This window comes from Apteryx mantelli, chromosome 32 (genome assembly GCF_036417845.1).
Source record: "Apteryx mantelli isolate bAptMan1 chromosome 32, bAptMan1.hap1, whole genome shotgun sequence".
Lineage (NCBI taxonomy): Eukaryota > Metazoa > Chordata > Aves > Apterygiformes > Apterygidae > Apteryx > Apteryx mantelli.
Window position 1 is genome coordinate 338,936 of NC_090009.1, and position 27,447 is coordinate 366,382.

The 27,447-nt window shown below is 54.1% G+C and overlaps 5 protein-coding genes across 18 annotated transcripts in view; 3 read left to right on the top strand and 2 right to left on the bottom strand.

The window, feature by feature from the left end:
* The window catches only part of LOC106489074 (butyrophilin subfamily 1 member A1-like), a 64,064-nt gene extending 62,776 nt beyond the window's left edge, over nucleotides 1-1,288 (top strand). For all 14 annotated transcript variants that reach the window (XM_067313723.1, XM_067313727.1, XM_067313726.1 and 11 more), the window contains one exon: nucleotides 155-1,288. In XM_067313723.1, coding sequence (XP_067169824.1) covers nucleotides 155-831 — 677 coding nt within the window. In that variant the 3' untranslated portion in view covers nucleotides 832-1,288. The remainder of the gene's footprint in view (nucleotides 1-154) is intronic.
* Nucleotides 1-10,594, top strand: part of LOC106490780 (zinc finger protein 850-like) — a 214,217-nt gene extending 203,623 nt beyond the window's left edge. Inside the window, 3 exon segments of the mRNA XM_067313891.1 lie at nucleotides 4,825-5,500; nucleotides 5,502-5,583; nucleotides 8,668-10,594. Of these exon segments, the coding sequence (XP_067169992.1) occupies nucleotides 4,825-5,500; nucleotides 5,502-5,583; nucleotides 8,668-10,077 (2,168 nt within the window). The 3' untranslated portion in view covers nucleotides 10,078-10,594.
* The window catches only part of LOC136994708 (zinc finger protein 208-like), a 206,892-nt gene extending 189,489 nt beyond the window's left edge, over nucleotides 1-17,403 (bottom strand). The window contains 3 exon segments of the mRNA XM_067313673.1: nucleotides 12,622-12,718; nucleotides 12,721-12,945; nucleotides 16,283-17,403. Of these exon segments, the coding sequence (XP_067169774.1) occupies nucleotides 12,622-12,718; nucleotides 12,721-12,945; nucleotides 16,283-17,012 (1,052 nt within the window). The 5' untranslated portion in view covers nucleotides 17,013-17,403.
* A 963-nt stretch (nucleotides 17,404-18,366) lies between these two features.
* On the top strand, nucleotides 18,367-20,413 carry LOC106483970 (zinc finger protein RFP). Its single transcript, XM_067313624.1, has 3 exons — nucleotides 18,367-19,107; nucleotides 19,411-19,862; nucleotides 20,240-20,413. The coding sequence occupies exons 2-3, from the start codon at nucleotides 19,449-19,451 to the stop codon at nucleotides 20,411-20,413; spliced, it is 588 nt and encodes a 195-aa protein (XP_067169725.1). The 5' UTR covers nucleotides 18,367-19,107; nucleotides 19,411-19,448.
* Nucleotides 20,414-22,563: 2,150 nt separating this feature from the next.
* Nucleotides 22,564-25,753, bottom strand: LOC106483969 (E3 ubiquitin-protein ligase TRIM7-like). Its single transcript, XM_067313776.1, has 7 exons — nucleotides 25,343-25,753; nucleotides 24,758-24,853; nucleotides 24,426-24,656; nucleotides 24,256-24,278; nucleotides 23,707-23,822; nucleotides 23,459-23,518; nucleotides 22,564-23,078 (listed from the first exon to the last, which is right to left on the bottom strand). Exons 1-7 carry the CDS (start codon nucleotides 25,751-25,753, stop codon nucleotides 22,564-22,566), a joined length of 1,452 nt encoding a protein of 483 aa, XP_067169877.1.
* Between the last annotated feature and the right edge of the window lie 1,694 nt (nucleotides 25,754-27,447).

Sequence of the window (27,447 nt, forward strand, 5' to 3'; positions counted from 1 at the left end):
ACCATGAACTTGAGGGCCCCAGTCCTTGTTTCTCCTTGGTGGAAGGAGGTGCTGCATCTCCACCTCAGCGGGGCAGCCCCTTCCCCAAAGAGGTGAAACCCTGCCCAGGGCTGAGCCTCTGCCCCTGACACTCTGACTCTTCCTGTGCCTGCAGAGGAGTTTTCCCTGGATCCTTACACAGCTCATCCCCAGCTCATCCTGTCTGAGGATTGCAGAAGCGTGAGATGGGGAGAGACACAGCAGGTCCTTCCGATCTACTATCAGAGATTCGATTCTTTGTTCTGTGTACTGGGCCGTGAGGGATTCATTGTGGGGAGGCACTGGTGGGAGGTGGAGGGGGAGGTAGGTGCTGATTCCCACTGGTCTGTGGGGGTGGCCATGGAGTCCTTGAGGAGGAAGGGACTGATTGAGCTGAGCCCTGACCAAGGGATCTGGGCTGTGCGGTACCGGAAGGGAAAGTTTGAGGCTCTCACATCCCCTCCCACCCCCCTGTCCTTGTCCCCAGTCCCCAAGAGGATCTGGGTGTGTCTGGACTGCACAGGAGGGCACGTGACATTTGTCAATGCTGATAACTGGGCTGAGATCTACAGCTTCCAGTCAGCCTCATTGTTCTGGGAGATGATCCGCCCTTGGTTTTGTGTGGAAAAAGGATCAGTGTGGCTGGGCCCCAGGAACAGCACCCACCCCACACACCCACCTCACCCCACCTCATCTCCAGCCTCAGAGGCCTCCTGTCCTTCCCCAGATGCTCCTTCTGCTCCCCTCCTTGCTCCTGCAGCAGCAGATGGTCAGCTCAGCTCTGCCCAAACCCAGGGAGCAGGCAGTGGCTGAAGGGGACAGGGGCTCTTTGGGGCTCCATTCCTCATGCTGGAGAAGGGAAGGAGGTTTGTGAGGCTGTGAGGAGGGTGAGAGGCCCTGGCTGAATCCCCCAGGTGTCCTGGCCTCTCCCCTGCCCTGTGCTGCCTTTGCTGGGGCACAAACCCTGCTCTCACCCGCTGGCACCTCTCGGGGCTGCGCACGTGAGCCCAGGACGGAGCAGAGGCTCTGCCCCAGCTCTCCACCTTCCTCTCCCCTCCGTCACGCTGGCCTTGCACCAGCAGTTCCATGGACTCTGCTGGCACGAGATGCCCGGAGTCCCCCAGGTGCCTGGGTTTCCTTGACATGTGCTTGGAGGTGAATGGGGGGAGGGCGTCTGGGCTCTTGTTTCTCTCGTGCTGTGTGCTGCCAAGCTGATGTTCAGCAGAACTGTGGTCAATAAAGGTTTGCACATGAACGTGGAGGCGAGGCAGTGGGGGCTGCCAGGTGCTTTTCTTTGTCATGGAATCTTTCCTTGCTGTGGAAGAGTTTTGCTACTGGAGTGAAGAAGATTTGGGAGCCGGAGGCGGCTGCTCTCCCTGGGCACTGCCACCACCAGGCTCCGGGGCTGCCGCCGGGTGGGAGCTGCGGGTCGGGCCGGACCGGGCCGGGGGTGGCCACGGGAAGGGGCGGGCAACGAGCAGGAAGGGGCTGGGGCTGCCGGAGCCGAGAACAAAGCGGAGCGCGGGCAGCCCCGGGGCTGGGAGCCGGCTGCGATGCGGCAGCGCCGGTAACCGGCAGGGTGCTGGGGGATGCGCGGGGCGGGGGTCGGAGCCTTCGGGGGGGTCCGGATCCCCCTGCAGCGGTCCGGGCTGGAGACGGACCCTCCGGCACCTCTGGAGGTGGGTACGGGTACGTCCTCTGCACCTCCCCTGGGGTGGCTCAGGTCCCCCTGCACCTTTCAGGCTGGATACGGACCCTCCGGCACCTTTGCGGGTGGTTACGGGCCTCTCTGCACCGGCCTGGGTTGGGTATGGGACCCTCCTGCTCAGGGAAGGGACAGTGGAGACAGCAGGGAACATGTCGCCACCAGCGCTGTGAGGTCCCTAAGGAGGGCAGGCAACAGGGCAAACAGTTCTCCATCACCTTTAAGATCCTACTTAATTCTTACATGTTGATAACGTCTCCTTATAGCCATGCTATCAGCACAAGTATTACTTCTTTAAGTAGCCAAGTAGCAGACTAGCCCCTTGCTCTCTCACTGTCCAGTTCTGCCCAGTCTCTCTTCTTTCTCACTTCATTTTCTAACGATCAAATACTCATTACATGAGCTGTCTGTGCATGAGAGGTTAATGGGCAGACAGGAACAGGCTGGAGGGAGACCAGCAGTGGCCACTGAGCTGGTGGGGCTGGAGGTCAAATATGGGGACAGAGGCATGGGAGATCTCCATCTTTGGAGATATTTAGATCTTGGTGGGACACAGAACTGAGCAATCTGATCTAGCCTTGAAGGTAGAAGACTTGTCCTAGTCAAAGAGATTTTTTTCCTCCTGGCGTTGGTGGCTAGGAAGCAGTTTACATCTCGATTTCGTGTTCCTTTGGGATGCTTGGAAAAGTAGCAACTGTTTCTTTGCAGTAGATACATTGTATCTACCATACAACCGAGCCTGGATACTTTGTGTTCCTCTGTTTCCAATAATACTAGTGAATCCAGTGGGAGTGGGAAAGGAAATATGTGGAAACCAGTATTTACAAAATAAGCTTTTGCAAGAATAGAAGTCATCCTAGTGAGGTCCAAATTTCCAGCACAAGCTGACCTTCAAAGAAGACTTCCCTTCAGAAGCACTCTCTGCTCTTTCAGTATTCCCCTGCCTTTGATTTTAGAGGCCTTTTTCCTGGAAAAAAGTTTAGAAAGAAGTGCCTTGCTGATTTGCCTGTGATGAGACATGGACCATGCAAGATTTGGGAAGGGTGAAAAGGGGATGGAGAAGTGCTGGCAAAAGAGCTTTTTGAAGCCTCCGCCTTTTTCTTTTCTAGCACTGATGGGCTGCTGTGTCTTACTCCAGAATAACCAAATGTCCTGAAACACCAGAAAAGAGATGACTACCTTGAAACTGGCTCAGGTAGACAACTTAATGGGGTATGTTTTGGGGCTCACTCTGGAGATGGGAGAGGAAACCAACTGAATAAAAAGAGGGATGATGTGCAGGAAAACAAAATACATTCCTTTAGCAAGAATGTTTGTACATCAGAGCAGAAAACCAGGCATTTTGGAAAAGGAAACACCTATTTGTGGGTACAAAAACTTGCCTCATTCTCTGCCGATGCTTGAATGCCCTAGGTGTAGGCTGCAGTGAGCTAGACAAGGAGCAGCTGCACGTGCGCTGGGAAAAGCCACCCTTCACTGCCTGCCATCCAGGTGGGAATGAGGAGGCCTTTGGTTTCCTTTTGGGGTTTCATCCCTGGGTCTTACCTGGAGATTTATTTTCAGGTCTGTGAGACTCCTCCTCATCCATCCCATCTCCTGGGAGGAACGGTAAGCCCTCACTTCTCCATCTGAACACTGTGTGCTCTCTTGGTTGCTTGGGACAGGCTAGAGCAGCTCTGCTTCTTCCTCTCCCAGGACCTCTGGGTTTTGGTGGTTCTTCCTCTTAAATGTTGGGGCTGAGGCAACAGATACTGAAAGGAGGGTCTCTTGCTCTTCCAGGAGCCCGTGACCTTTGAGGAGGTGGCTGTGTATTTCACCAAGGAGCAGTGGGCCCTGCTGGACCTGGGGCAGAGAACTCTCTGTGTGGACGTCATGCTGGAGAATTACGAGAATGTGACGTCGCTGGGTGAGGAGTCCTGTGCCTTCGAGTGCCAGGAGCCAAGAGCTCTCTGAAGCTTTTGCTCAGGGCCACTATGGTCTAGCTGCTCTCAGTTTTCAGATGGATTGAGCTCTGCAGTGCTCAGGAGTGAGACAGATCTTCTCCTTGATGCTCTTCCTGTGAGATAGAGTGAGAAGGAACCTTACAGAAAATCTCTCTCTTCTCTTTGATATTTTTTCCAAGTGGATGGAAGTATCTTTCTTCCCCATGAGGATCTTTACCTGAATTAGCTCCATCCCAAAGATTGGCTTTGGCCTGTGCAGGTCAAATGTTTGGTGTTTGCCTTTTGTGAGAGCTGGGTGGAAAAATCATGTTCGTGCGGACACCCGTAGAGCCCAGGTAGCCAAGATGACCATATTCCCATTCCCAGGCCAGGGAAAGGTTAGCATTCCTTTAATTTTACAAATACTCTGCAATTCTGAAGTCACTCATGCTATTATCTCCTGATTTCCCCCTCTGGAACAGGTTTTCCCACTGCCAGACCAGATTGGCTCACCCAGATGGAAGAGGGAGAAGAGCTCTGGGTCCCTGATCTTCAAGAAAGAGAGAAAAAAGAAACACTCCACAGCCGACACGCAGGTGAGGACATGGGGCCTTTGACACAGACCGTGACAATCTACGTCACTATGAACTCTTGTACCCTACCAAACCCATGCCAGGATTTTAGCCAAAATGTGATGTGTCCTACTATGCGATACAGTTCCACTGATGCTGACTGGATATTAGAAGATATTTCCTCTCTGTTGACTTCCCATTCTTCTGTCCCTGAGAAACCAGGGAAGCAGAATTGCTGCACCCTCAGCCAATTTCCCTGATTTATTAGTTTGGGCATTAGATTTTTTTATCCCTTCCCCCAGATACTATTTCTACCTGGCCTAAGAAATAACCTGTCTGGCTTCTCTGTGTCACACAGGTGCTGGGAGAGACAGGGAGCTTCAGGAGGAGGAGGGTACCCAAAACCATGATCCTGAGCAGGTGAGAGTGCCTGTAACATCAGTGTTGATGTTGGAAGAGAAGACTGCCGAGAGCGCCGGTCAGGCAAGAGCCTGTGAGAGCCAGTGGAGTCCAGTAATGGAGAAGATGGAGAGGAGAACGGCTCACTGTGGAGGAGGTGATGACCACCTTGGAGAAGCACCAGTCCAGGAGGACATCCACCCTGCAGACAGATGCACGCTGAACTCTGAATGTGGAGAGAAGGCCAGCTGGGGCTTGGACTTCATTACACCTCAAAGAGATGACTCAGGAGAGAAACCATTTAAGTGCCTTGAATGTGGGAAAAGCTTCATGCGGAGCTCCGACCTCATCGTCCACCAGAGGACCCACACCGGGGAGAAGCCCTACCAGTGCTCCGAGTGCAGGAAGTGCTTCAACAGGAGCTCCAGCCTCGTGACACACCAGAGAGTGCACACCGGCGAAAAGATGTACGAGTGCCCTGAATGCAGGAAAAGCTTTACCCGGAGCTCGACGCTAACGGCACACCAGAGGACGCACACAGGAGAAAAGCCCTACCGGTGCTCCGAGTGTGGGAAGTGCTTCAGTAAAAGATCAAACCTTATTAAACACCAGAGGCAGCACACTGGAGAGAGACCGTATAAATGCCCAGACTGTGGGAAAAGCTTCATACAGAGCTCAGACCTCATTGTCCATCAGAGAACACACACGGGAGAAAAGCCCTACCAGTGCTCCCAGTGCGGGAAGTGCTTCAGCGTGAGATCCAAGCTGATCCAACACCAGCGGGTGCACACGGGGGAGAAGCCTTATACCTGCTCCGAGTGTGGGAAAAGCTTTGGGCAGAGCTCACACCTTTCCGTACACCAGAAAACTCACAGGGGAGAAAAATCAGTGCTCCGGGTGTGGAAAGTCATTCAGTGTGAGATCCTGCCATGTTAAATATCAGAGACTGTCCATGGGAGACAGATATGTGGCATATTTGACACCAGGAGAAAGTCTCACACATACTTTGCACTTAAATACACATCAAAGAATGTGTGGGTTTGCAGGGGAGAGGGGGGATACCTGCAGAGGTTTGGAAATCATTTGGTGAAAATGAGACTTTGTTCAAAATGAGCTAGCCTGCACACAAGCAAGGCTGTAGATATTTCAAAGAGGGGGGGTCAAAGAGGAAATACATTTGCTCATTGCTGTGTGTAGCATCAATGCTGGCCACCTGCTATGAGCCAGTCCAAGGCTGCAGGAATGTGGGTGGCAGCACCATCCAACAGGATGCCATGGGCCAGGACAAAGACCTTGGGGAAGTCTGAGGTTTCGATTTCCACCAGGAGGCTGTTTTTTTTATTTTCCTCTGTATTTCCAGATTTTCCCTGGTGAGGGAGGCAGGGTTAACTCTCCTCTGCTATAGCATACAAAGCACAAAAGTGTCATTTCCTTATTTCCTTCCATCCAGTGAACAGACCTGCGTTTCTACAGATGTCTGTTGTCTCTCGCATCCCTGACCATCTCCAGATGTCTAGCCCTTCACAGAGGGCTACGGGGCAGATGCAGTGCACTTCGTCTTCCATGGTGGTGCTGCTAGGTGTGGTACTGGCACATCTCCAGCAGCCATCCACGCAAAGACAACGACTAAGACTTTGCTGAGGTGACCTCAGTAAGGCCAGGTTATAAAGGACTGGCCAAATAGATCCCATAAAACCGCTTATAGTCCCCTGTAACATAGATATCAGAAGCTAGGTGAGATGAACACCAGCCCTGGTTACGTAGTAGGGCCTGAGCCTATGACACAAGCCTCCTCTTGTCATAGGAGATAGAGAGGGCTGGGAGCTCATGGGTGTAGTGCTGAGCTAGGGGTGAGCTGTAGGGGCGCAGCAGCCGGGTTGGCAGGGGACCATCAAGGCACGGAGCCACTGAAGAGCCCTGAGCCCCACCTGACCCAGCCAAAAGCATTCGGCAACTGCAGCCATCTTCCCTGTGAGGCTCCTGCCCAAATGCAAAGGCCCGAGGAAAGAAGGGGCATGTCCTGGAGAAGGTGACCAGGGGCAGCCCTGGCCCAGGGTAAGGCCACTGCAGGTGGAGCACGTAGTGAAGAAATAAAACCAGAGCACCAGAGATTCACCCTCTTCCCCCACAGCCACTCAGAAGACTTCTGAGATCTGAGGTTGCTATTTTATGTGTGTAGGGGTAAATCCGAGAAGGAAGGGCAGGGCCTGGAGAGACGCAGAGGTGGGTCGGGTTTTGCAAAGCTCTCCAAGGGGAGGCAGCGTGAAGGGCAACTGAGTTCAGAGGCCATGTAGGAGCTCTTGGTGCAGGGGACGCTGTGGGGGCCAGGAGCCGCAGCCTGGTGAGGCATGCTGCGCGAGCACGGCATGTCTGGCAAGCCCCGCTAATGGGCCATACCAAGCAAACAGCTCATTTGGCCCAGCGAGAAGGAGAGAGGGAGGGACTCCTCCTTGCAGTGGCAGTGCCACATGCTGCTGCTCAAAGCTTCTGCCCCTCGCTTCTGCCCCCAGCTCTGCTCTGGCTGTGTCCTAGTGCTGCCTCCTCCCACCCGCCGTGACTCTACACCCACGAGCACCTCTTGTTTGGCCTGCTCCCACCAAGGCATGATTTTACACCCACTCTGGGTCCGTCTGCTCCCCTGACGTGCTCTGTCCTGTCCCCCTGCTCAGCCAGCTCCTGCCCCTGCCTCGCAGCCCCACCAACTTTGCTTGTGCAGGTAGCGAGGGGAAGAACCAGGGGGGCATAAAGCCCTTGCAGCGCAGCCCCTGCTCAGCCTGCGCAGCGCATCCCGGCTCCCGGGGCCCGGAGGATGCTTGTGCCTCCAGAGAAAGCCCCGCGGCCCGCCGGGGCCCCGCAGGGCCTCCCGCCGGCTCCTCCAGCGCCTTCCCGGCTCGCTCCGCGCTGGAGCCCCCGCGGCTCCTTCCTGTGCCTCGGCGCCGCGAGCCGGGCTGCAACAGAGCCGGGCGGCCGCGCTGGGGCCCGGGCGGCCGGGTCGGGTCGGGCCGGCGCGCAGGAAGGGGCGGGAGCAGCGCCGAGCGGCCGCGCCTGGAGCGGCCTGAGCCGAGCCGAGCCGAGCCGAGCCCGACGCTGCCCGGGCGGCGCGGGGGCCGCGGCCGCAGGTACCGCGGGGGATCCCGGGGGGGCAGCACCGGGGGGCCGCGGAGAGGCAGCACCGGGGGGCGCGGAGGGGAGGCCGGGGGCAGCACCGGGGACAGCACCGGGGACCGAGGAGGGGCAGCAGTGGGGCAGCACCGGGACCCCGGAGAGGCAGCGCCGGCGCCGCGGGGGCGGCTCTGCCCCGCCGTGCCTGGCTCCGCACCGCTGCTCGCAGCCCGCCCGGCACCGCGGGCGCTTAGCCGGCTGCGCGGGGGCCGCTGAGCCGCCCCCGGGCTTGGCTCGGTCCCCCGAGCTGTCCCCCCTGTCCCCGGGTCCCGCTTACAGCGATCTCTGCTGATTTCAGCCCGTGGAGCAGGGGTTCCCCTCCCGGAGCGGGCTCGGCTGCAGCATGGAGCGGACTGAAGAGCTCTCGGAGCCCGATGCCCAGGGCACGCGAGAAGGGGAGGCCCCGGGAGCCCCCCTGGCGGGTAAGGATCCCACCCCTAGAGACACGCCACCCCAGCTCCCCGTGCTCCCCAGGCCTGTCCTCCGTTGCGCGCTCCGTGTTGAGAGCGAAGACGTGAGGCAGCTCGATGCGTCGCTCTGCGTGTTTTGGTTTACCCCCCCCCCCCCACCGTGACGTTGTTTCCCTTCCAGAAATAAAGCCATTTCTCTTGTCTGTAACCCGGCAGGATGCGTGACGAGGAGGGCGAGGGCAGAGCCGGACCCGAGCCGGGAAGGTGCTGAGCAAGAGGAAGGGCGCAGCATGGTATTGGTGAAACGTGAAGGGAGCGATGTGGAGGGCGCTCAGCAGGAAGCAGCGTGTGAGAGGGAGCGGAGACCAGAAGGAAACGACACAGGGAAGGAAGTGGATCAATCCATCCTGCGTGGCGGAAACGTAACGGTCCTCAAGGAATCCAAAGCCCAGTGCAGAACCCCCGCCAGGGAGAAGAAGTACATATGCAACGAGTGCGGAAGAAGTTTTGGCCAGAGCTCGAACCTGATTGTGCATCAGCGGATCCACACGGGAGAGAAACCTTACAAATGTCACGAATGCGGAAAATGCTTTAGGCAGAGCTCCAATCTGATCGTACACCAGAAAACTCACACGGGGGAAAAGCTCTACGAGTGCTCCAAGTGTCAGAAGTGCTTCCAGGACAGGTCACTGCTCATCCGGCACAAGAGAATTCACATAGGAGAAAAACCCTTTAAATGCCAGCACTGCGGGAAAAGCTTCATTCACAAATCAAGGCTTCTTGTCCACGAGAAAGTACACGTAGGGGAACAAATCTACCAGTGTCCCGAGTGTGGGAAATGCTTCCAGGAAAAAACAAAGTTCCTTCAGCATCAGAGACGACACATGGGAGAGAGGCGATACAAGTGTTACGAATGCGGAGAGGAGTTTGGCCAGAGCTCAGACCTCAACATCCACCAGAGGATCCATGTGGAGGAGAAGCTCTATCAGTGCTCCACGTGCGAAAAGTGCTTCAAAGACAGGTCAACCCTCATTAGACACGAGACAGTGCACACAGGAGAGAAGCCTTATAAATGCCACGAATGTGGGAAAAGGTTCACCCGGAGCTCGGACATTATCGTACACCAGAGAACGCACACGGGGGAGAAACCCTTCCAGTGCTCCGAGTGCGGGAAAAGCTTCAGCCACAGATCAAATCTTTTCCGGCACCAGAGGATGCACACGGGGGAGAAGCCGTATAAGTGTGAAGAGTGTGGGAAACGATTCGGGCAGAGCTCAGAGCTCATCGTCCACCAGCGAACGCACACGGGCGAGAAGCCCTACCATTGCTCCGAGTGCGAGAAGTTCTTCAGGGGGAGATCGACACTGTTCAGGCACGAGAGGCTGCACACGGGGATCAAACCGTATGAATGCACCGAGTGCGGCAAAAGCTTTGGGCAGAGCGGGGACCTCATTGCACACCAGCGCTTCCACACGGGAGAAAAGCCCTACCAGTGCTCCGAGTGCCGGAAATTCTTCAGCAACAGATCAAGCCTTGTTCGACATCAGAGGCTGCATGCAGGGGAGAAGCCGTACAAGTGCCACGAGTGCGAGAAGAGCTTCGGGCAGAGCTCAGACCTCATTGCACACCAGAGAACCCACACGGGCGAGAAGCCTTACCCGTGCCCGGTCTGTGGGAAGAGCTTCAGCAGGAGATCGAACCTCATTGTGCATCAGCGAGTGCACAGAGGGGACAGACTCTGCAAATGCCAGAAGTGTGGGAAAAGCTTCCAGCCGAACTCAAATCTTGCTGTAAAGCAGAGCGTGCCGATGGAAGAGAACGCTCTTCAGTGCCCCGAATGTGCAAAATGTTTCAAGGAGGGATCAAACCCCATTGAACATCAGAGATAACACAGGGGAGAAAAGCTTTACAAGTGCCCAGCAAGTGGAAACAGTTTGGGATAGAGGTGTGAAATTGTACATGACAGAGAGAAAAATCAGTGCTTCTAGGTAAAATTCTTCAGCTTTGAAGGATTGCAGACTGCAAAGGCAGAAAAGAACAAACATGCAAATGACCTAAAGTAGGCTGATCAGAGTAAATAATATAATTTTTTTGCTAATTATTTCCTCTTACTGTTGAGTTTGCTCAAAGGGCTTGACATGCTCTGTGTTGGTCCATGATTCGCCCATTCCCACCCCCGCTCCCCAGTCAAATCATCTGCTTCCTGGGGTTGAGACTGTCTGCCATCCCCTCCTCTGCCTTTCAAACCTTTCCTTAAATCCTTTGATATTCTCCAGGCTGGGGCTTCTGCCCAGGGCACCCATCAGTACCCCAAGATACTGTAGAAATCTGTCTTCCCTTGCACATCCTTCCCTCCCCCCCATATGTGTTCAACCTCAATAAAAAAGGCCCTCTGTTCCTAAGGAATTTTATGTTTATTTTGTATTTTTATGCTATCTAAATAGCTGTATATTAAATTTGGGATTGCTTGTGGGTTATCTGCTTCCTGCATGACAGGAAGAAGTTGCTGTTGTGGTAAGTCAAGAGGGAAAAATTATGAAGAGCTTCATAACAGATATTGATAACAGGGGACAGGAATCACCTAAGAGAAGTGAGATCTTGGTGAAATGCACGTGACCATTAAGGCCTCAGTCAGAAGCAGTGATTGCAGTGTCCAGTAGCTAACCTGCAGCTGGTCCTTGTCTCTGCCAGCACTGCATTCTGGAGGAAAGATATTTATGGGGAAATCATGCTTTTCCACCAGGATTTCTTTGGCATTTCCATGATTATCACCACACTTCAGTGGACCGTACTTCAGTGGACTCCTTGTTCAGCATTGGCTCCTCATCCGCAGTGGCCCCACTGCCCCTATGCATGAGGCGTGCACGCTTCACCGCTCTGGTGCGGTGACACAAAGATACTCTCCTGCATCCCTGCTGGTGACATTTGCTCCTTGCTGCCGCAATGTATGTGGTTCTGCTAATGCTCAGAGCACCCTGCTGTGCTAACTGTAACTTCATGCCTGCACCAAAACCCGCTGCTCACTTCCCAACGTGAGTGAGGACAAGCAGGGGCTCCTCGGCCCCAGAAGGCTGCAGGTGCACCAGGCTTTCTGGAAGGTCTTTGCATGGGCTGGTGCAGAGCCTGTGCGGACACAAGGTTGTGATGAGGGTAGTGCATTTTCTCATGTGGTTTGAGGTTCACAGAATCACCTTGTCTTCCTCTCTGCCTTGGAGCGTGCAGCCCCTTGAATAGAGAATTAGTGATGCTAGCATGGGATCTTGGCCATTTAAACTTGCTACCGGGGTGAGGGTGAAGGTGCTTGTTCAAAGGGAAAGACACGGCCTTCCTTTGGGATGTTAAAACCTCTGTTTTGGTTGTGGAGAAGGGAGAAAGTGGTGTAGGTAAGGGAGATGGAATGGGAAGGATTTGGGGGACCTGGAATGTGTCTCTGAACAGCAGAACCAGGAGGACACCACGGATCTGGCCTCATACCGCTGTCCCTGGGGACACTGTGCTTTGCAAAAGGAATGGCATCTACACAGAGAGCTACACCCACCTTGCCAGCAAGGGGCATACCATCGCTCACCAAAGGGCATTGCAGACGCCACGAAGAGTCAGCCACCGAACCGGGCGAATCTGGGGCTAACTGGGATCTGGTGGCATCCTGAAGCAGCTGAGGCACTAAACCTTTGGATTTGCTGCGTGCAAACACCCAGGAACTATGGTGAGTCTAAAGCAGTGACTGTTGCTGGCTAATGGTGACAGGGGCAGAGGCTCAGCTGCGTTGCTGATCCAGAGACAGGGAAAGAAGGCAAGGGAGATGCCTGGGGAAAGCATCTTCCATGAGGGGAAAGAGGGGTGACTCCAGCCTGCATTGGATCCACACAGTAAGTATCAAGCCCATTACATGAGCTTGCAATAATATACATGGGATTTAGTAAATAGTTTTGTGTTTTTACTCTGGTCCCACTGCCACTCTGAAACGTAAACACAGGTGTTTCCCCCCCCTTGCAGTCTCCAATGTAGAACACATGGATTTTGCACTTTCCATACTCCAGAGCCTACTTCTGCTGTGCCTTTATTTCTAGATCAAGAAAAGTCTGAGCTTTCCTCTCTCTTTCTTTTTTTTTTTTCCAGGCACTTGCAATGTTTTTGTCCTCTGCGTCATCTCTGATGTTCAGCGAGGCTTGGGCGGCCCATCGAAGCACCGCGCATGCTCTGAGCAGTGGCAGCGTTCTCCTCCAGCACTACGTCCTGGTGGATCAAAAGAGTGGAGTTTGGCTGAAGGCTTTTCCCACACTTCTGGCGTTGGCAGAGCGTGTCCCCTCTGTGCACTCGCTGATGTATGACAAGGTTGGATTTCCTGCTAAACCACTTCCCGCAGACAGGGCACAGTTAGGGTCTCTCCCCCTGTGTGAGTCCTCTGATGTGCAATGAGGTCTGAGCTCTGCCTGAAGCTCTTCCCACACTCGTGGCACTTGTACGGCTTCTCGTCCGTGTGCCACCTCTGATGCCTGATGAGACTTGATCTGTTGCTGAAGAATTCCGGCACTCGGAGCACTGGTAGGGCTTTTCTCCTGTGTGGAAGCGCTGGTGTGCAGTGAGGTCCCTGCCAAGCCCAAAGCTTTTCCCGCGCTCAGCACACTTACAGGGTCGCTCCCCTGTGTGCAGTCTCTCGTGTCTAACGAGCGTGGATCTGCCCTTGAAGCATTTCCTGCACTTGGAGCAATGGTAGGGCATTTCTCCAGTGTGGGTTCTCCGATGGACAATCAGGTCTGCCCTGTGTCTGAAACGTAAAGGTAAAATGGAAAAATACAGTAAATGTTGAGGGTGCATAGAGAGCATGCAGCAATTCTTCCTCCCCAGAGGATGAGACTGCACCTGGGAAGGGCGATCGGTGGGGAGGGAGCTGCTGCTGGCTTGTAGGGAGGACATGGTGGCACTGACATCTGCCAAGAAGCCATAGCTGCCTCCTGGATTGAAGCCTGGGATGGGACTTGTCTGCGGGAGCACGTGAGACATGGGACAGCATCTCCCAAAAGCACTAGCTCTCACCTCTTGCGAAGGTCTCCCTGGATCTCCATCTCCGCCCTTCATTGGGGATCACCTTCCGCCAGCTCTTCCCCCTGCTCCATCCACTCTGATCAGTCCGGATCTGGAATGGCAATCTGAAAAAGGCAGAGTCAGTGACACACTTTTAGGAAAAACTGGTTGTTTTTTGTGGGGGAGGAAGTAAATACGTAATAAATTCTTCTTGCCCATAAGGCACCGACACATTATAACTCTCCATGTAACTGTACTGACCAAAGAAATAGCTCCTGGGAAAACTAAATGGTTTCTCAGAGGTGGAATTATTATAGAGGCAAGAAGTCACAGAGTAATTTAGGCTGGAAGAGATCCCTGGATGCCTCTGATCCATCCCCATGCTCAAAGCAGGGCCAACAAGATCAGTTTGCTCAGGGCTGCATCCAGGCGAGGCTTCAGTATCTCCAAGGATGGAGATGCCCCCGCTCTGGGCCTGTCTCGGGGTCTGACCACCAATTTGATGATTTTTTCCCCTTATATCTGATTGCAATGTTGCTTGGCACAGCTTGTGCCGGGCATCTCCACGGCCGAGCAGCGTGGGGCTCCGTCACCTCTACAACCCCGCGAAGCGGCTGCAGGCAGCAGGTTGACCCCCCCCTTTGCCATCTCCCCAGGCTGCGCAAACCCAGGTTTGGGGCGTGACCCTGCTTTCGCTGTGGGAAAAATGACCCCCCCCCCAAAAAAAAAAAACCACAAAAAAATCACGGAAACGGTTTAATTTTTTTGCACGGGCAACTTTTCCCGGCTCTGCAGGGCCAGGGGCAAGGGGAGGCATCCCGGGGCCAGGCATCGCGGCGGGCCCCGCACGGCCGGCTCCGGTCCCGGTCCCGGTCCCGGTCCCGGTCCCGGTGCGCCCCGCTCCGCCCCGCGTTACCTGCGCCCTCGCCGGGCCGGACCGCGCAGCGCAACCCGGGCAGCGCCGGCTCCGCCTCGGCCCGCACCGGCGGCCGCTCCGCGCTACTCCCGCCCCTTCCTGTGTGCCGGCCCCCGGACGCCTGGGTCCCGGCTCGCTGCTGCCTGCGCGGAGCCCCGGGAGGGGTTTAGTCGTGCTGCAGAGCCCAGCTGCAGGGCTCGGCGGCCGGGCAGCGCTTTTCCCTTCTGCTCCCGCTGCCTCCCTGCCTGCCCGCGCTGGAGCTCCTGCAGCCTCCCAGCCCCGGCACACCCGGCTGTCCCCCCTCGTTTCACAAAATCTGCAAGTTAAGCGTAGCTTTATGGTCTAAGGTAGCTCTGGTAGCAAACGCAGGCAGCTAAAAATCTGAGCGCTTCATTCCCGTGCTGGAAACGTTGGTGAGATCCTGCAACTTCATAGCCTTGGGGGAGCAGCCCCTGGAGAGGAGCTCCAGGTTGTCCCTTTGCAGGCCCGCGTGTGGCGTGGGGACACGGATGGCCGCTGGCTACCTTGCGTGGCCTCTGAGGGAATGACTGAGGCAGGGAAATCATGCTCGAGGGCTGCTGCAGCTGCCGGGAACATGCATCTGCCCGTCTTTGAAGGGAGACCTCGGTCTCCGGAGAGCAACACCCAACTGCAAGGCCAAGCTGTGCTATGTTCTGCCGTGGACAACGGCAGGTTGTGGGTGCAGAAGGAGCACCCAGCTCACTGTTGGGAGCAGACACCAACCCCCGAGCGCTGCAACCTCCCCCCAGACACTCCCGGCTGCAGCAGGGCGGTCACAGGCAATCAGTGCTGCTCAGGAGGTGCTAATAGTCCTTAATTGCCCTAAGCAGCCTCACCTGAGTTCCCCACCCACACCCTGCCCGTAGCCCCGGGCTCTATTTAAGCTCAGACCTGGGGTTTTAGTTCTTTTCCTGGCTCCGTTGGAGGAGCACCACTCTGCAACTCTGCCCGTGCCTGGCTATGGACCCCACCAACCCGGACCCCGACCCCGCGGGCTACATTCCCGGCTTGCCCCCGGCCCTGCACAAGCTGTAACGCAGCTGGATCGCAACCTGCCAAGGGGCTCTGGAAACCCTCCTGCCCGATGCCCACGGGTAAGGTCAGCAGGAGCGGGGTGGAGACGGGGCGGTGGGTGCGATGCTTCCCCGGGCCGCGATGCTCTCCCAGTAAGGCCCAGCGACCCCGGCGTGGGGGCACCACAGCGATTCGTTGTGGCGGTGGTGGGGTTTATCCCACCCCCCCTCCGAGACGACCCTTCTCTCCCCGAGTGGCAATGATGACCCTGAGCAGGCCGGCGAAGGAAAGCACTGGGGTATTTATTGAACGCTTGAGATCCGTCACCTCCAGCTGTTTCCTTTGTGAACTCTGGTTCTGTTAACAGTCACGCGTGTTTCACTGAGCTCGTTTCACTGCGACCTCGCTGTTTTCCCCTGGATTAGACGGAGCGGTAGCGCCCTGCACTTACCGACAGTTGTTGCGGAGACCTAATGGTTCCCTTCTTCCCTTAAGAACATCTATAACCTTTCCTTGCCTTGGAGGGAAAATGCTCGCGGGTGTGCGAGGGATTCTCGATTCCTATTTTATGCTGGAGCTGGGGCAGGAGTAGGGGGAGACATCTCAGCACAGAGTGCCTTAAAAGATGTAACAGTAAGATGTTCAAAAATAAAAATAGAAGGGCCCTTATCTAGGGAGCAAACGTTTTGCATGAGGCTGCTGTAGGAGCAAGGTGGAGACCATTGAACTACACAATAATGTGAGAAGTTAGTCTTTTCTGTTACTCTGGCTAGCCCATATTTCTATCTTTTCTTCCCCTGAGTAGTCTCTGATATTAAAAAACCGTAAATCTTCCATGGAAGAATTTTCCCCACTTGGAAAACTGACCTATATGCTTTTTGTCTTCCATTTTCCGTGTTCCAGGCACTTGCAAGGTTTTTCTCCTCCGTGTCATCTCTGATCCAGGAGGTTTGATTCCTCCTTGAGGGACTCTGCACACTCGGAGCACAGGGAGGAGGTGTCTTCCCTGGCTATGCTCCCAGGAGCACCAGCGCTAGAGTTTTGCTCCACGGTTTTCCCACATTTTGAGCATTTGGAAGTTCTCCTTCCCCTGTGCCCCCGCTGATGCACTATGAGGCTGGATTTCCTGGTGAACCTTTTCCCACACTCGGAGCACAGGTAGGGCTTCTCGCCTGTGTGGGTTCGCTGGTGGGCAATGAGGTCCGAGCTCTGCCCAAAGCTTTTCCCGCACTCGTGGCACTTGTACGGCTTCTCCCCCGAATGCCACTTCTGATGTTTCACGAGGCTGGATTTGTTGCAGAAGAACTTCCCGCACTCGGAGCAGTGGTAGGGCTTTTCTCCCGTGTGGAAGCGCTGATGCGTGATTAGGTCCCCACTCTGCCCAAAGCTTTTCCCACACTCGGAGCACTCGTAGGGTTTCTCTCCCGTGTGCAGCCTCTCATGCCTGAAGAGTCCGTACCTCCCCCTGAAGGATTTCTCGCACTGGGAGCACTGGTAAGGCTTTTCCTCTGTGTGTGTTCTCTGATGGATAGTAAGCTCTGATCTCCGTGCAAAGGTTTTCCCGCATTCGTGGCACTTAAAGGGCTTCTCCCCCGTGTGTACGATCTGATGGGTAAAAAGGTTTGATCTCTGGCTGAATCTCTTCCCACACTCGGAGCACTCGAAGGGTTTCTCCCCCGTGTGAATTCTCTGATGCACAATAATGTCTGAGCTTCGGGTGAACCTTTTCCCACAGTCAAGACACTTGTAAGGTTTCTCTCCTGTGTGCACTCTCTCATGTCTAATGAGAGTTGATCTGTCCTTGAAGAATTTCTCACACGTTGAGCACTGGTAGGGCTTTTCCACCATGTGGCTTTTCTGATGCGAAGTGAGGTCTGAGCTCTTCCCAAACTCCTTTCCACACTCTTGGCATTTGAAAGTCTTTTCCCCTCTGTGCAGCCTTTGATGGCAAATGAGCTCGGATCTGTCCTGGAAGCATTTCTTACAGTGGGAACATTCATAGAGACTTTCTTCTGCAAAGAGCTGCTGATCCCCCTCATGATGGGTGATTTTATCCACTGCTTTCTCTGGATCATGCTCCTGGTGTCCCTCCAACCCCTGCTTGCTCTCAACAGCTTCTCCTGCCAGAGCACTCCCAGTATTATTTCCTTTGGATTTTATCACTGCTGTTTCATCTGCTTTTACTTCATCAGGGCCTTCCTGCTCCCTGTGGTCCTCTGCACCCTCCTTCTCCACCCTGTTTCCTGCCGGATTAGACAGAGAATTGAGCTACAATTTGACTGCATGAGGGAAAGGGGGAAAGTCTGAGAGATGGGATGGGAAAGGGGTAACTGATACTTCTGCAGCTGTTTCCAGAGACCAGTGAGGAGTCATGGGGCAGCAGATGAATGTGGAGAGCCTTAAAGCCAAATTCCAGTGAGCACAATTTGGAAAGGATGACTGACACCGGGATATGCCACCCCCAGGTACAATCCTTGCATGCGAGGGGTGAAACTAAAGAATCCCCTGGTGGTGCCTCTCCCATGCTGTGAGTACTCACCTTTGCAGAAGTTCCCAGGGATGCCCATCTCTGCTCTCCCTGCAGGACCAGGGGCTGCCAACTCTCCCCCTTCTTCCATCCAGGCAGCCAAGGCTGATTTGGGTGCTAGAAAACGCTGTTGGGGCAGACAAACACACCCACCATCAGCACTCTGTGGCCCAGGGCACTTGGGCCAAACTGCAGGCAGCAAATCATGCTCACTCTTCCCTGGGGATTTTTTTTCTATGATCCTCTTGGCTCTGATGGGGCTCCTTCTCCCCCCCCCCCCCAAACATTGCAGCCTCCAGAGTGACTCTTTTCTCCTCCCCTGGGTTGTCTGGATGGGGAGGTGGTGCCTGCCTGGGGACTGCAGTTGGCCTGCTCTGCCCAGTGTGACCGTGGGGTCCCGGTGCTACCTGTGGCCCTGCCGGGCCAGGCTGGGCTGTTAAGCGATGCTCAGCCCGGCTCAGCTCAGCCCCTGCACCAGGCACAGTGACTCTGTGCTGTTCCCGCCTCTTCCTGCGTGCCGGACGCCTGGGTCCCAGCCCATCCCTGGCACAGAAAAGGCTGCTTGCAGGCAGGGAGAGCCTGCCTGCCCCTGTTGCAGCCCGGGCCGCTGTGCGGAGGCACAGGAAGGAGCTGGGGGGAGCGGAGGGGGGCTGGTTCCGGCTGTGCAGGGTGAGTTTCTGGAAATGCCTGTATCCCTCTCCTTTCTGCACTGGTGGCCTCCGCTCCAGGCTGTAGAGGTTAGACAATCAGGAGAGGCCCTGAGGCCAACATCTCTCCCTTGGAGCATGGGATGCAGCTGTATACGTCCTGCTTGCGGAGCCTCTTTGTGGGTGACTTCAGGTGCCTGAGCAAAGGGACCCAGAAAGGGATGGTAAGGGGTGGCCCTGGGCACGTAGCACAGCTGCCTCTGTACTTGGGCTGAGGCACAGCAGGCATGGGGAGCTGGGCTTTTCCCTGGACGTGGAGTTGCAGCCCAGGGATGTCCTTTGGCCTCTCTGTGGCTCTGGAGCAGCAGGAATTGAATTCAATTGCAGCAACAGGAAGGGTTTCCAGTGCCCAAGGTGAATATTCTCTCTCCAGGGTGGTGGGGCTAGGGCTGCACCTTCAGACTTTGATCCCAAACTCTGATCCCAAGTGTCACCAAGCCTCCCTGCTGTTGGGTACTTTTGCGTTTCAAGGCAGGAAAGGTGCATGGAGAGTGCTTTTTTTTTCCCTGGGGCACGAAACCAGAAAGCCTTCCAAGCTAAAAAGAAAGGCCTTGGATCAGTGCCTGGGGATGTTTCCCAAGTAGAAGAAGCTGCAACACTGGAGACACCAATTCCATTAAATGCAACTGCTTTGCTTGTGGTGGATGAAGATGTGAGGACATAAAGTCTCACTGGAAAGACTGCACCCTTCCTCTGAAGGGTTGAGGAGGTAAGGGCCGTTTCTCTGTCTGAAATTTTATTTCCAGTCCCTCATGGACCCCTTTTCCCTGATAGTATCTTAAAGGGATTGACTAATCCAGGGGGATCAGGGGGTGGGGCAAGCTGTGAGGGGATGTGCCCTGCGTTCTGCACAGTGCATGGCCAGCAGACGCAGCCTACTGAGACACTGCTGTGGTGCAGAGACATGGCTGCTCTGCAGGTGGGTGCTTAGGGTGGGCCAGCTGCATGGGGCTCTTCTCTGGGAGATGCAGGTGCAGGGGAGCAACATGTTTCTGCATTGCATGGTCCCAAGAAGGCAGGAAGAAGAGAAAACAAAGGAGCCTGGCAACCATGGCTGCAGCAGCACCTGAAGAGAAAATCCAGGAGGAGGCCAAATGCCCCATCTGCCTGGAGTATTTCACAGATCCTGTGAGTGCGGAGTGTGGGCACAACTTCTGTTGTGTCTGCATCATCCAGTTTTGTGACACAGGGGAGGGGGAATATGGGCGTGTGGAGTGTCCTCTGTGCAGAGCCAACATCCGGGAAGAGACCCTCCGGCCAAACTGGGACCTGGCACGGGTGACAGAATGTGTTAAAACCCTGAATATAAAACAAAGAGAAGAGAATCTGTGCCCAAAACACAATAAAAGCTTGGATCTGTTCTGTGAGGAGGACAGGAAAGCCCTGTGTGTGGTTTGTGAGCGATCCCTGGATCATGCAGGTCACAAGGTGCTGCTCTTGGAGGAGGCTGCTGAGAAATACCAGGTAGGAACCACTGGGCCTCTGGATTCTCCTGGTCACCTCCTCCCCTCTGCTCCCTGGGGAAGGGCCTTGTTCCTTAGTCTCTCTCCTGACCTTTAGATGTGTGGATCTGTAGAAGAAATCTTGCCAAGATGGACTTGAACTTGTGGAGCCCAACAGGCCCGCAGAAGTGTGCACCAGGCAGGGGACAGCACTGCTGGGTGGTGGAGGTGGAAGAGGGTCATGGGTCTTCAAGCTGTGCCATGGGAGTGGCCAGAGAGTCTGTGAGGAGGAAGGGGTGGATCAAGTTGAGCCCTGTGGAAGGTATCTGGGCTGTGGTGTGTGGCGGGGGGAAATTCTGGGCTCTCAACTCCCCTTGCACCTTAGTGACTTTTTCCGAGGTCCCCAGGAGGATCCTGGTCTGTCTGGATTATGCAGGGGGGCAAGTGATGTTTGTCAGTGCTGACATTGGAGCTGAGATCTTCACCTTCCAATCAGCCTTGTTCAAGGGGGAGAGGATTTGCCCCTGGTTCATGGTGGAAAATGGCAGTGCCCAGCTGCATCTGCGTCCCTGAGACAGTAGGACGTGTCTCCAATAGAGACCTCTGTGCTGATCCCTTGTACTCCCACCCCATACAGCTGCCTGAGCCCACCCCTGTGACACTGTCCCCTCAGGAGGCAGCAGCCCCAGGCCAAGCCCTGTGGGCAGGCACCAAGCTCTGAGGCTGGATGTGTCCCCCTGGGGCCCAGGCTCTGCAGGTGCTGGCCTATAGCTAGCAGCCTGGCACCCAACCAAGTGTTTTGGCTAGAGGAGAAATTGGGAAAGGATAGCTTTTGCTCAGCAGATTCACCAGGGAATGCCCTGAGGAAGAACTTTTCTAGGACCTCCAAAGATGACTGCATTCATCATTGGGAGCCAGGGTGACCTCCACAACATCTCCCTCTTCCACTGAGTGGGTTCTTGTCTTTTGCAGCTTTATTCCCCAGTGAATTTGAGGTTAAACTATATTTGTTGACATAATGTAGCGTTTGAAACAGAACAGTTGTGGATGAGCTTCTTTGTTTCCAAATAAACAGCGTGGCTGTCCCTGTAGCCGTTGTGTTTCTCTTAAGTGATGAGGAGCCCTAGTCTTTCACCTTTTGCCCCAAACTTCCTGAGGTTTGCATGAGGGTACCAAGCCAGCTCTCTTGTGACTCCCAGCCACCATGCTCCAGAGTGTCCAAATGCACTGGAAATGAGTTGATTTCCTTCACTCTTGATCCAGGGCTTTGCCTTCAAGGCACAGGCTGCGGCAAAAGTGTCAGCCCCTGCTGGAGCCCTGACCCTGCAGGGAACATCCTGCGCCTCCTAGCACCCAGACCAGCCCCATGCAGGGCCTCTGCCCCCCAGCAGGTGCTAAAAGGGATGGGGTGGTGGGGGGCTGCTGGTGGTGAGCTGCTGCGTCTTGCACAGCACATCATCCATGAGGAAGAGGCTATGGCTGGATTGGGCTTGCGGTGGTGCTTGGCAAGGGCACCAGGATGTGGCTGGATGGCTCCGCACTGGACACCAAGTGATGAGTACAGTCTGTGTGTGCCCCTTCCTGCAGGTTTGTCCCTGCAGCCTCCAAAGTCACCGGATTCCCCAAAGCATAGAGCAGTCTAGCTCCTGCTCCTGCAGGGCCAGAGCAAAGCTTGCAGGAGAATCAGGGGCTTAAGGTGCTGGGAGCTTTTTTGTCCCCACAACCCCAAGGGCAGGGGCCTTGTCTCCCCTCCTGCGAGGCCCTAGTCTTGCGTTCTGCCACCAAGGGTGGTTGTGCCCTGCTGCAAAGCTCCCAGTTTTGGTCTGAGGGGTGTGATGCTGAGCTCAGATGGATTTGTGAGCAAGAGGCTCTTGTGCTGTAGCACCCTGGGGAGGAGGATCTGCGCAATCTGTCTGCAGCACTGCACACCAGCTCAAGTCTCACCCTAGTAGGGCTTGGCTTGGGGTAGAGACCTGAACTCTGCAGGCACTGTCCATTCCACCCCTCCTCTTCCTCCACTCTACAGCTTATGCCTGCTGCAAGCAGAGTTGCCAGCTGGGCATGTGCATCCCTGTGCATTTGAACCCCTGGCTCCCTGTGCAATTTTGCAGTGGCTGCAACACTTCCCTGCCAGGCAGGTGGGAACAGGGAAAAGCCGCACTGCATCCCACCAAGGGTAGCCTGGCCCAACCGGAAGGGGACAGCAGCTTTCCTCCAGCTGGCTCATGGGGAAGGATGTTGCCCCCACTGTGTGCTTGGAGAGGGCACCCAGATCAGTCCTGGGACTTGGACTCTTTTTGCAGCCCCATGAGCTGCTGGACAGCATGAAATGAAGAAAGGGAACTTAGTGTTTTTTGACAGAATTTCTTATAAGAGATTATTTTATACATATAATGTTATAAAAAAAATTGGAGCACACCAAGTGAACAAGACCTTATAAAGCAGGGTGTACTCAAGAGCATCTGCTGCTCACAGCAAGAGGGATCAGTGACAGAGGTGAGCTAAAGCAAAGGGGCTTTTGTGCCCAAAGTTGTAGCACGGAAAGGCTGCAAGGGGGCACACGAAGCAAGAGGGATGCTCCATTCCCACTGCACAGACCCCAACTATCCAGCAGACTAGCAAATGGGGCCTGGAGGAGCCACTGCTGATGCAGAGGATCAGATTGGGGGCTCCAGCCATGCTGAGCAGCAAGGCTCATCTCCTTGCTGAAGGTCTGGCAACGTTCAGGGGCACAGCCGGAGGTGGGACCCTCTCCCCACCCAGAAGAAAGGGAAAATACTCTCCCCACCAAATAAGGCCTTTTGGAAAGTAAAGACTGGGGGCTTTTGACCAGAGAAGTAAAATGCCACTTGTCCCTCTCCATAGTCCAGAGACACCTGGATCCTCCCAGGTTTCCCATGGGCAGGAAATGTGGTTGCAGGAGAAGTGAAGGCCTGGTACTGATTCCTGCAGAGCCCCATTGCCCAGATGCCCTCCTCAGGCAGAAAATCAACCCAGCCTTTCCTCCTCACAGACTCCCTGGCCACCCCGACAGCCCAGGTCCCCCTGTCCCCCACCTCCACCTCCCAGCAGTGTCTCCCTGAGGTGAATCCCTGGCAGCTCAGTACACAGCAAGACGTGTCAAAGCGCTGGGGCTTGGTGGGCAGATCCTGCTGTGCGGCTGTCCATCTCACCCCCCTCTGGTCCCTAGACAGGATAAGCCATGCGTTGGCAGTGTCAGGATTCAGAGTCACAAACGCTGCCAGGGACAGAGGAAGGGAAAGACAGGAGTGTTAGAGGAAGGCATCACTTCTTCAGAGCCCTGTCTTTGCTGGGACAAGCCCCAACACCAGGAATCTGCCTCTGTCTTGGGCACACGAGTATGAACAGAGACTTCTCAGCAGCTTCCTATTTGGGAAAGCTTTGCTAATTCACATACTGGAGGACTGGACACAGCTCACCTGTATTTTGGGGATGTCAGAAACTCCAGTGTGAGCTTAACTGTGATTTCTTGGCCACTTTAAGCACCTTTTCTGTTGAGAATGACTTAACCAGAGCCCTCCCTCATGGCTATGGCTCCAGGCAGAAGGAGACCAGCCTCTCCAGAAGCAGAAGGATGCTATCTGCAAAGAGACTCACCTTTTCTGCCTACTCCTGGAGGTGGTCCTTGCTCTTTCTCCAGTTCAGATGGCAAAATGTCTGGGGGATGAAGAACACAAGAGCTAGGATGTCGTGCTCTCTGGCTGGTAATTCTGCTTTCTCCTGCCCCAGGTGCACCCATGCATCAGTGCTTTTCTGTACCTTATAGCAGGGAAGGGGCAAACAGAGCAGGCTTCTCTTGAGCAGAGAAAATCGCCTCTGATTATATCAGTCATGCTCTACAGTACCTTGGAATTTCCTCAGCATCTCTCTGAGAACAATGTTTTGTTGAGAAATAACATGGACTCTCTGTTCCAGGTCTAGGAAGGCGTCTGTCGGCCTCCAGGCACTGCCCTTCTCCCACCTAGATGCAAACCATTTTCCTTAGTCCTGGGATGCACTGCAATTGCATACCTGTAGCTTGAGATGATGGACTTTCCCTCCTCTCTCTGCTTCCCAGGTAACTCGGGGATGGTGAAGGAGCCAGCTTCCTCCAAAAGGTCCCCAGCCTTGGAGCTGCCAACCAGCTCTTGGGTCCTCAGGGCCAGAGATCCTGATGTTTTTGTGGCTAAGAGAGACCTCTTGTTCTAAGGGTACTTTCTCCCATGGCATTTCCATGCTGGGGTTTAGGGGCATCTTCTTTGTCCCCACAACTCTCCATTCCTCACTTCAAATCCTGCCTCAACTGCCAAAATTTTCATGTCTGTTCCAGAAACCTCAGCCACAGCTGGGATGTTGCCCATGAGCCCTTCCCCTGGTTTAGCATGCTGAAATGTGTGTGAAAAAAGGGCACATACCTGTTCACAGTGCTTTTGGCATTCTAGAATAGAAAGAGAGAGAAAAAGCTTCAGTCTCTTATTCCAATATTAGGGAATGATTCCAGTTCAGGTGATGCTGTGTTTGCATTCCCCACGATTTCTGCTGGAGTTTCTCCCTTCCTGCCCAGATGCCCAGCAAAGTGTCCAACCTGCATGAATTCTCTCATGGGTTGCTCAAGCCTCCTCTCCATCTCGCAGATCAGGATGTTGAGGAGAGAGAGCTTCCCTGCCATCTTGGTCTCCTCTTCCTCCTGCCTCCTCATGATCTCTTTGTCCAACTCTCCCAGCTCGGCTAGGAGGAGAAGCTCTTGCTCCTTCAGAAACCGGCGCAACTGCCGAAATTCAGACACGATCTTCTGCCTCTCAGTCTCTGTCTGCATCTGCAGGATACAAAGACAGCACCACGGAGAGAAGCTGCGCAGTACTGGTCCAACAGTACAACACCTCTGTTTTTTGCTGGATGATGGCAATAGCTACTTACCAAATAATCCTGGCATTGCCTCTCTCCCCTCATTTTCAATTCTAACATCTCTTCCCTTTGTTTTTTGAGATTCTCCAAGTCTCTGTGAATTTGCTCCTGGAGGAAGAAAAGTGATTTGGCAAGATATGTGGGGAGAGCAGAGAAGAGAAGAAATGTGATGCTTGAAAAAGGAAAACACGTATTTGCTTTTGCTGAGGAATAATTCACCGCACAGACATGAGGATTCATGAGAAGTCATAGGACAACAGTGGAGACCTCACTGCTTCTTCAGGAACACAATTTCATTCTCCAATAACAGGTATTTTCCAATTTATTTTTAACTGATTTTTGGGTGAAGGGTTTGGTCTAAAAATTAATATTTTAACATTTTTAGCCAAAATAAGAGTTGCACAGGTTTTTTCTAGTCCCCCCCCCCAAACTTTTTTCCCCTATTTATTCATTTTCATGAAAAAAGAACTATAGAGAACTATAAAGGAAGCTGACTTGAAGCCTGTGAGAAGCTCCAAGGAACTGCAGCACCACTTAAGGTGGTCAGGAAACATGACTTTCAGAGAGGAACAACCCAAGCTTAGTCATGGACCTGACCATGTCCTCCTGGGCAGACTCCTCTGCGTAGGCTGTAGTGAGAACTCCATGAGCCTTTCGCCCACCACGGCTTGAGGAAGCTTCTTTTACATCACCCTTGGAGGTGAATGTCCTATTGCGCCACAAGCAGAGATGCTCCTTCTCCTCTCTGCCTCCTCCTAGACCCAATAGCTTCAGCTTTTCCACTAAATTTGATAGGTGGAGTTTCGCCTGGAAATTCCCTTTCCTGAGCCGGCTTCTGTGGGTGGCTCCCTCTGCATCTCCAAGCCTTCCTTGCTCCTGCTGGGATCTGGCTGTGCAGCCTCCACAGCTGTTGGATTCACAGTACAGGTTCCCAGGATCCAGCAGCTGCTGCGGGACGGTATGACGTGTGGCTTCCTCTTCCCTTGAGCTAGATGAACTGGAGGCCATGGCCACTGTCTCTCTAGACTGCTGCTAGTTGCTCTTGTTTCCCTGCCCCTTGCTGCCTGCAGTGGAGTAAAAATACAAAAGATCTCACTGTGGGTAGAAGAAGGAGGAGAGGGGAGGAAAGTTATAACCTATTTTGGAAGTTAATTTTAGGAGGGGAGGAATCAAGCTTTAGTAAGTTTCTTTTATTGATACTGGGGTGACTGGCTTGAATTTTGGTGTTTGGGTATTTGGTGTGAGGTTCTTTTCATCTAAATGTAAACGTTCAGTGTGGCTGTTGACATCTCAGATCGGTGTCTTCATTCCCATGATAGCCAAAGGAGAAGGCGACGATAGCTCTGGTCTTCCCAAATCCCACCCCAGCAGCCCTACATTCCCCGGGTTTCATGCTTTCCAGCATAGGTAGCTCCAAAGCACAGGGCCCTTCAGCCAGCAGAAGCTCCAAGGACAGGGTTCATCTTACCTGACTCTAGATCTCTGCAATCCATGAGACTGCAGCCATATGATCCCTCTCGAGAAGCTTGCGTAGCACAGGCAGACCTCCGCCAAGCAGGGTGCAAAACGAGCTCATACAACCCACCTTTAGGCTCCTGGAAGGATATCTCAGCAATGCTGGGGTCCCTTTACTGTGCTCTCCCCAAAGAGACGCTTACCTGTTGTGCACTAGCACAAGAAGCTCTGCTGCCCAAGGGTCCTTCCCAGTTTTTAAAGCGTGGGGTGATTTAGTCCACTGGGCTCCTCTGCAGCCGCCCCGGCGGGTCACTGTGGCGCTGTGAGAGCCGAGAGGCAGATCACGTGGGACACAGAGGGAAATATCAGCCCTATTTAAGGAAACAGAGAGGCATGCTCTGCCTGGTGTCTCCATGCTAGCGGAAGGCTCACAGTTGACCCTCAGTGGATCAGGATCCCTGATGAAGACTTTGGCCAGATAAAGCCTTGGACTGAAAATGCTTCATTGGTTTTGGTTATAGGAGAAAATTCCTTTGCCTGCCAGGGGAGATTGGGCATTTGTCACTGTGCAGCACAGGGACCAGGTGTTGATTTCCTGCACACAGGAAGGATGTTGTCTTCTGCGTGGTGTTGGTCACCTTGGCAGCTACTTATGTAGCAGATTTTTTTTTTTTAATTATTATTCCCCCCCCCCCAATATTTTTCTGTTGCTTTAAAGCATGAAGCAATGGTATTTCGAGCTGCTCTTAGCTACCTGCCCTTTAATCTCAAGAACAAATGTGGGTGGCAAGGATGTATCCTAGCAGGAAAACGGGCATGGGATTTCACAGGAAGTTGGAAAAAAAGAGGGGGAAAAAACAACAAATTTGCTGGAGAGGCTCAAATGGTTTATTGTTAGCTGGTAACTACCAGTCGGCTTTTGCACGGTGGTGCGAAAGACAAGATTTAGTGCTTTACAGATGACTAAGAAGGAGCAGACGTTAACGAGGGACTGAGTGGTAGCTGTTAAAGTGCAGTGAGACGCAGCAAAAGGTGAAGCCCATAGTTTCCTCCCCCCACTCTAGGTGATGTCTTCTAATTGCCCATCTCCCAGCATGGCTGGCCCCACGTTGACCTTGAGCACTGGTTTGACCACACCATGAATCTAGTTTTCGGGCTCCCAGTACCTCATTGGAAATGTTGTGGCAACGTAATGCAGAGCTGTGTTCTGGCTTAAGCTGCTTCAAGCCTTAAATTTGTACTGTCTG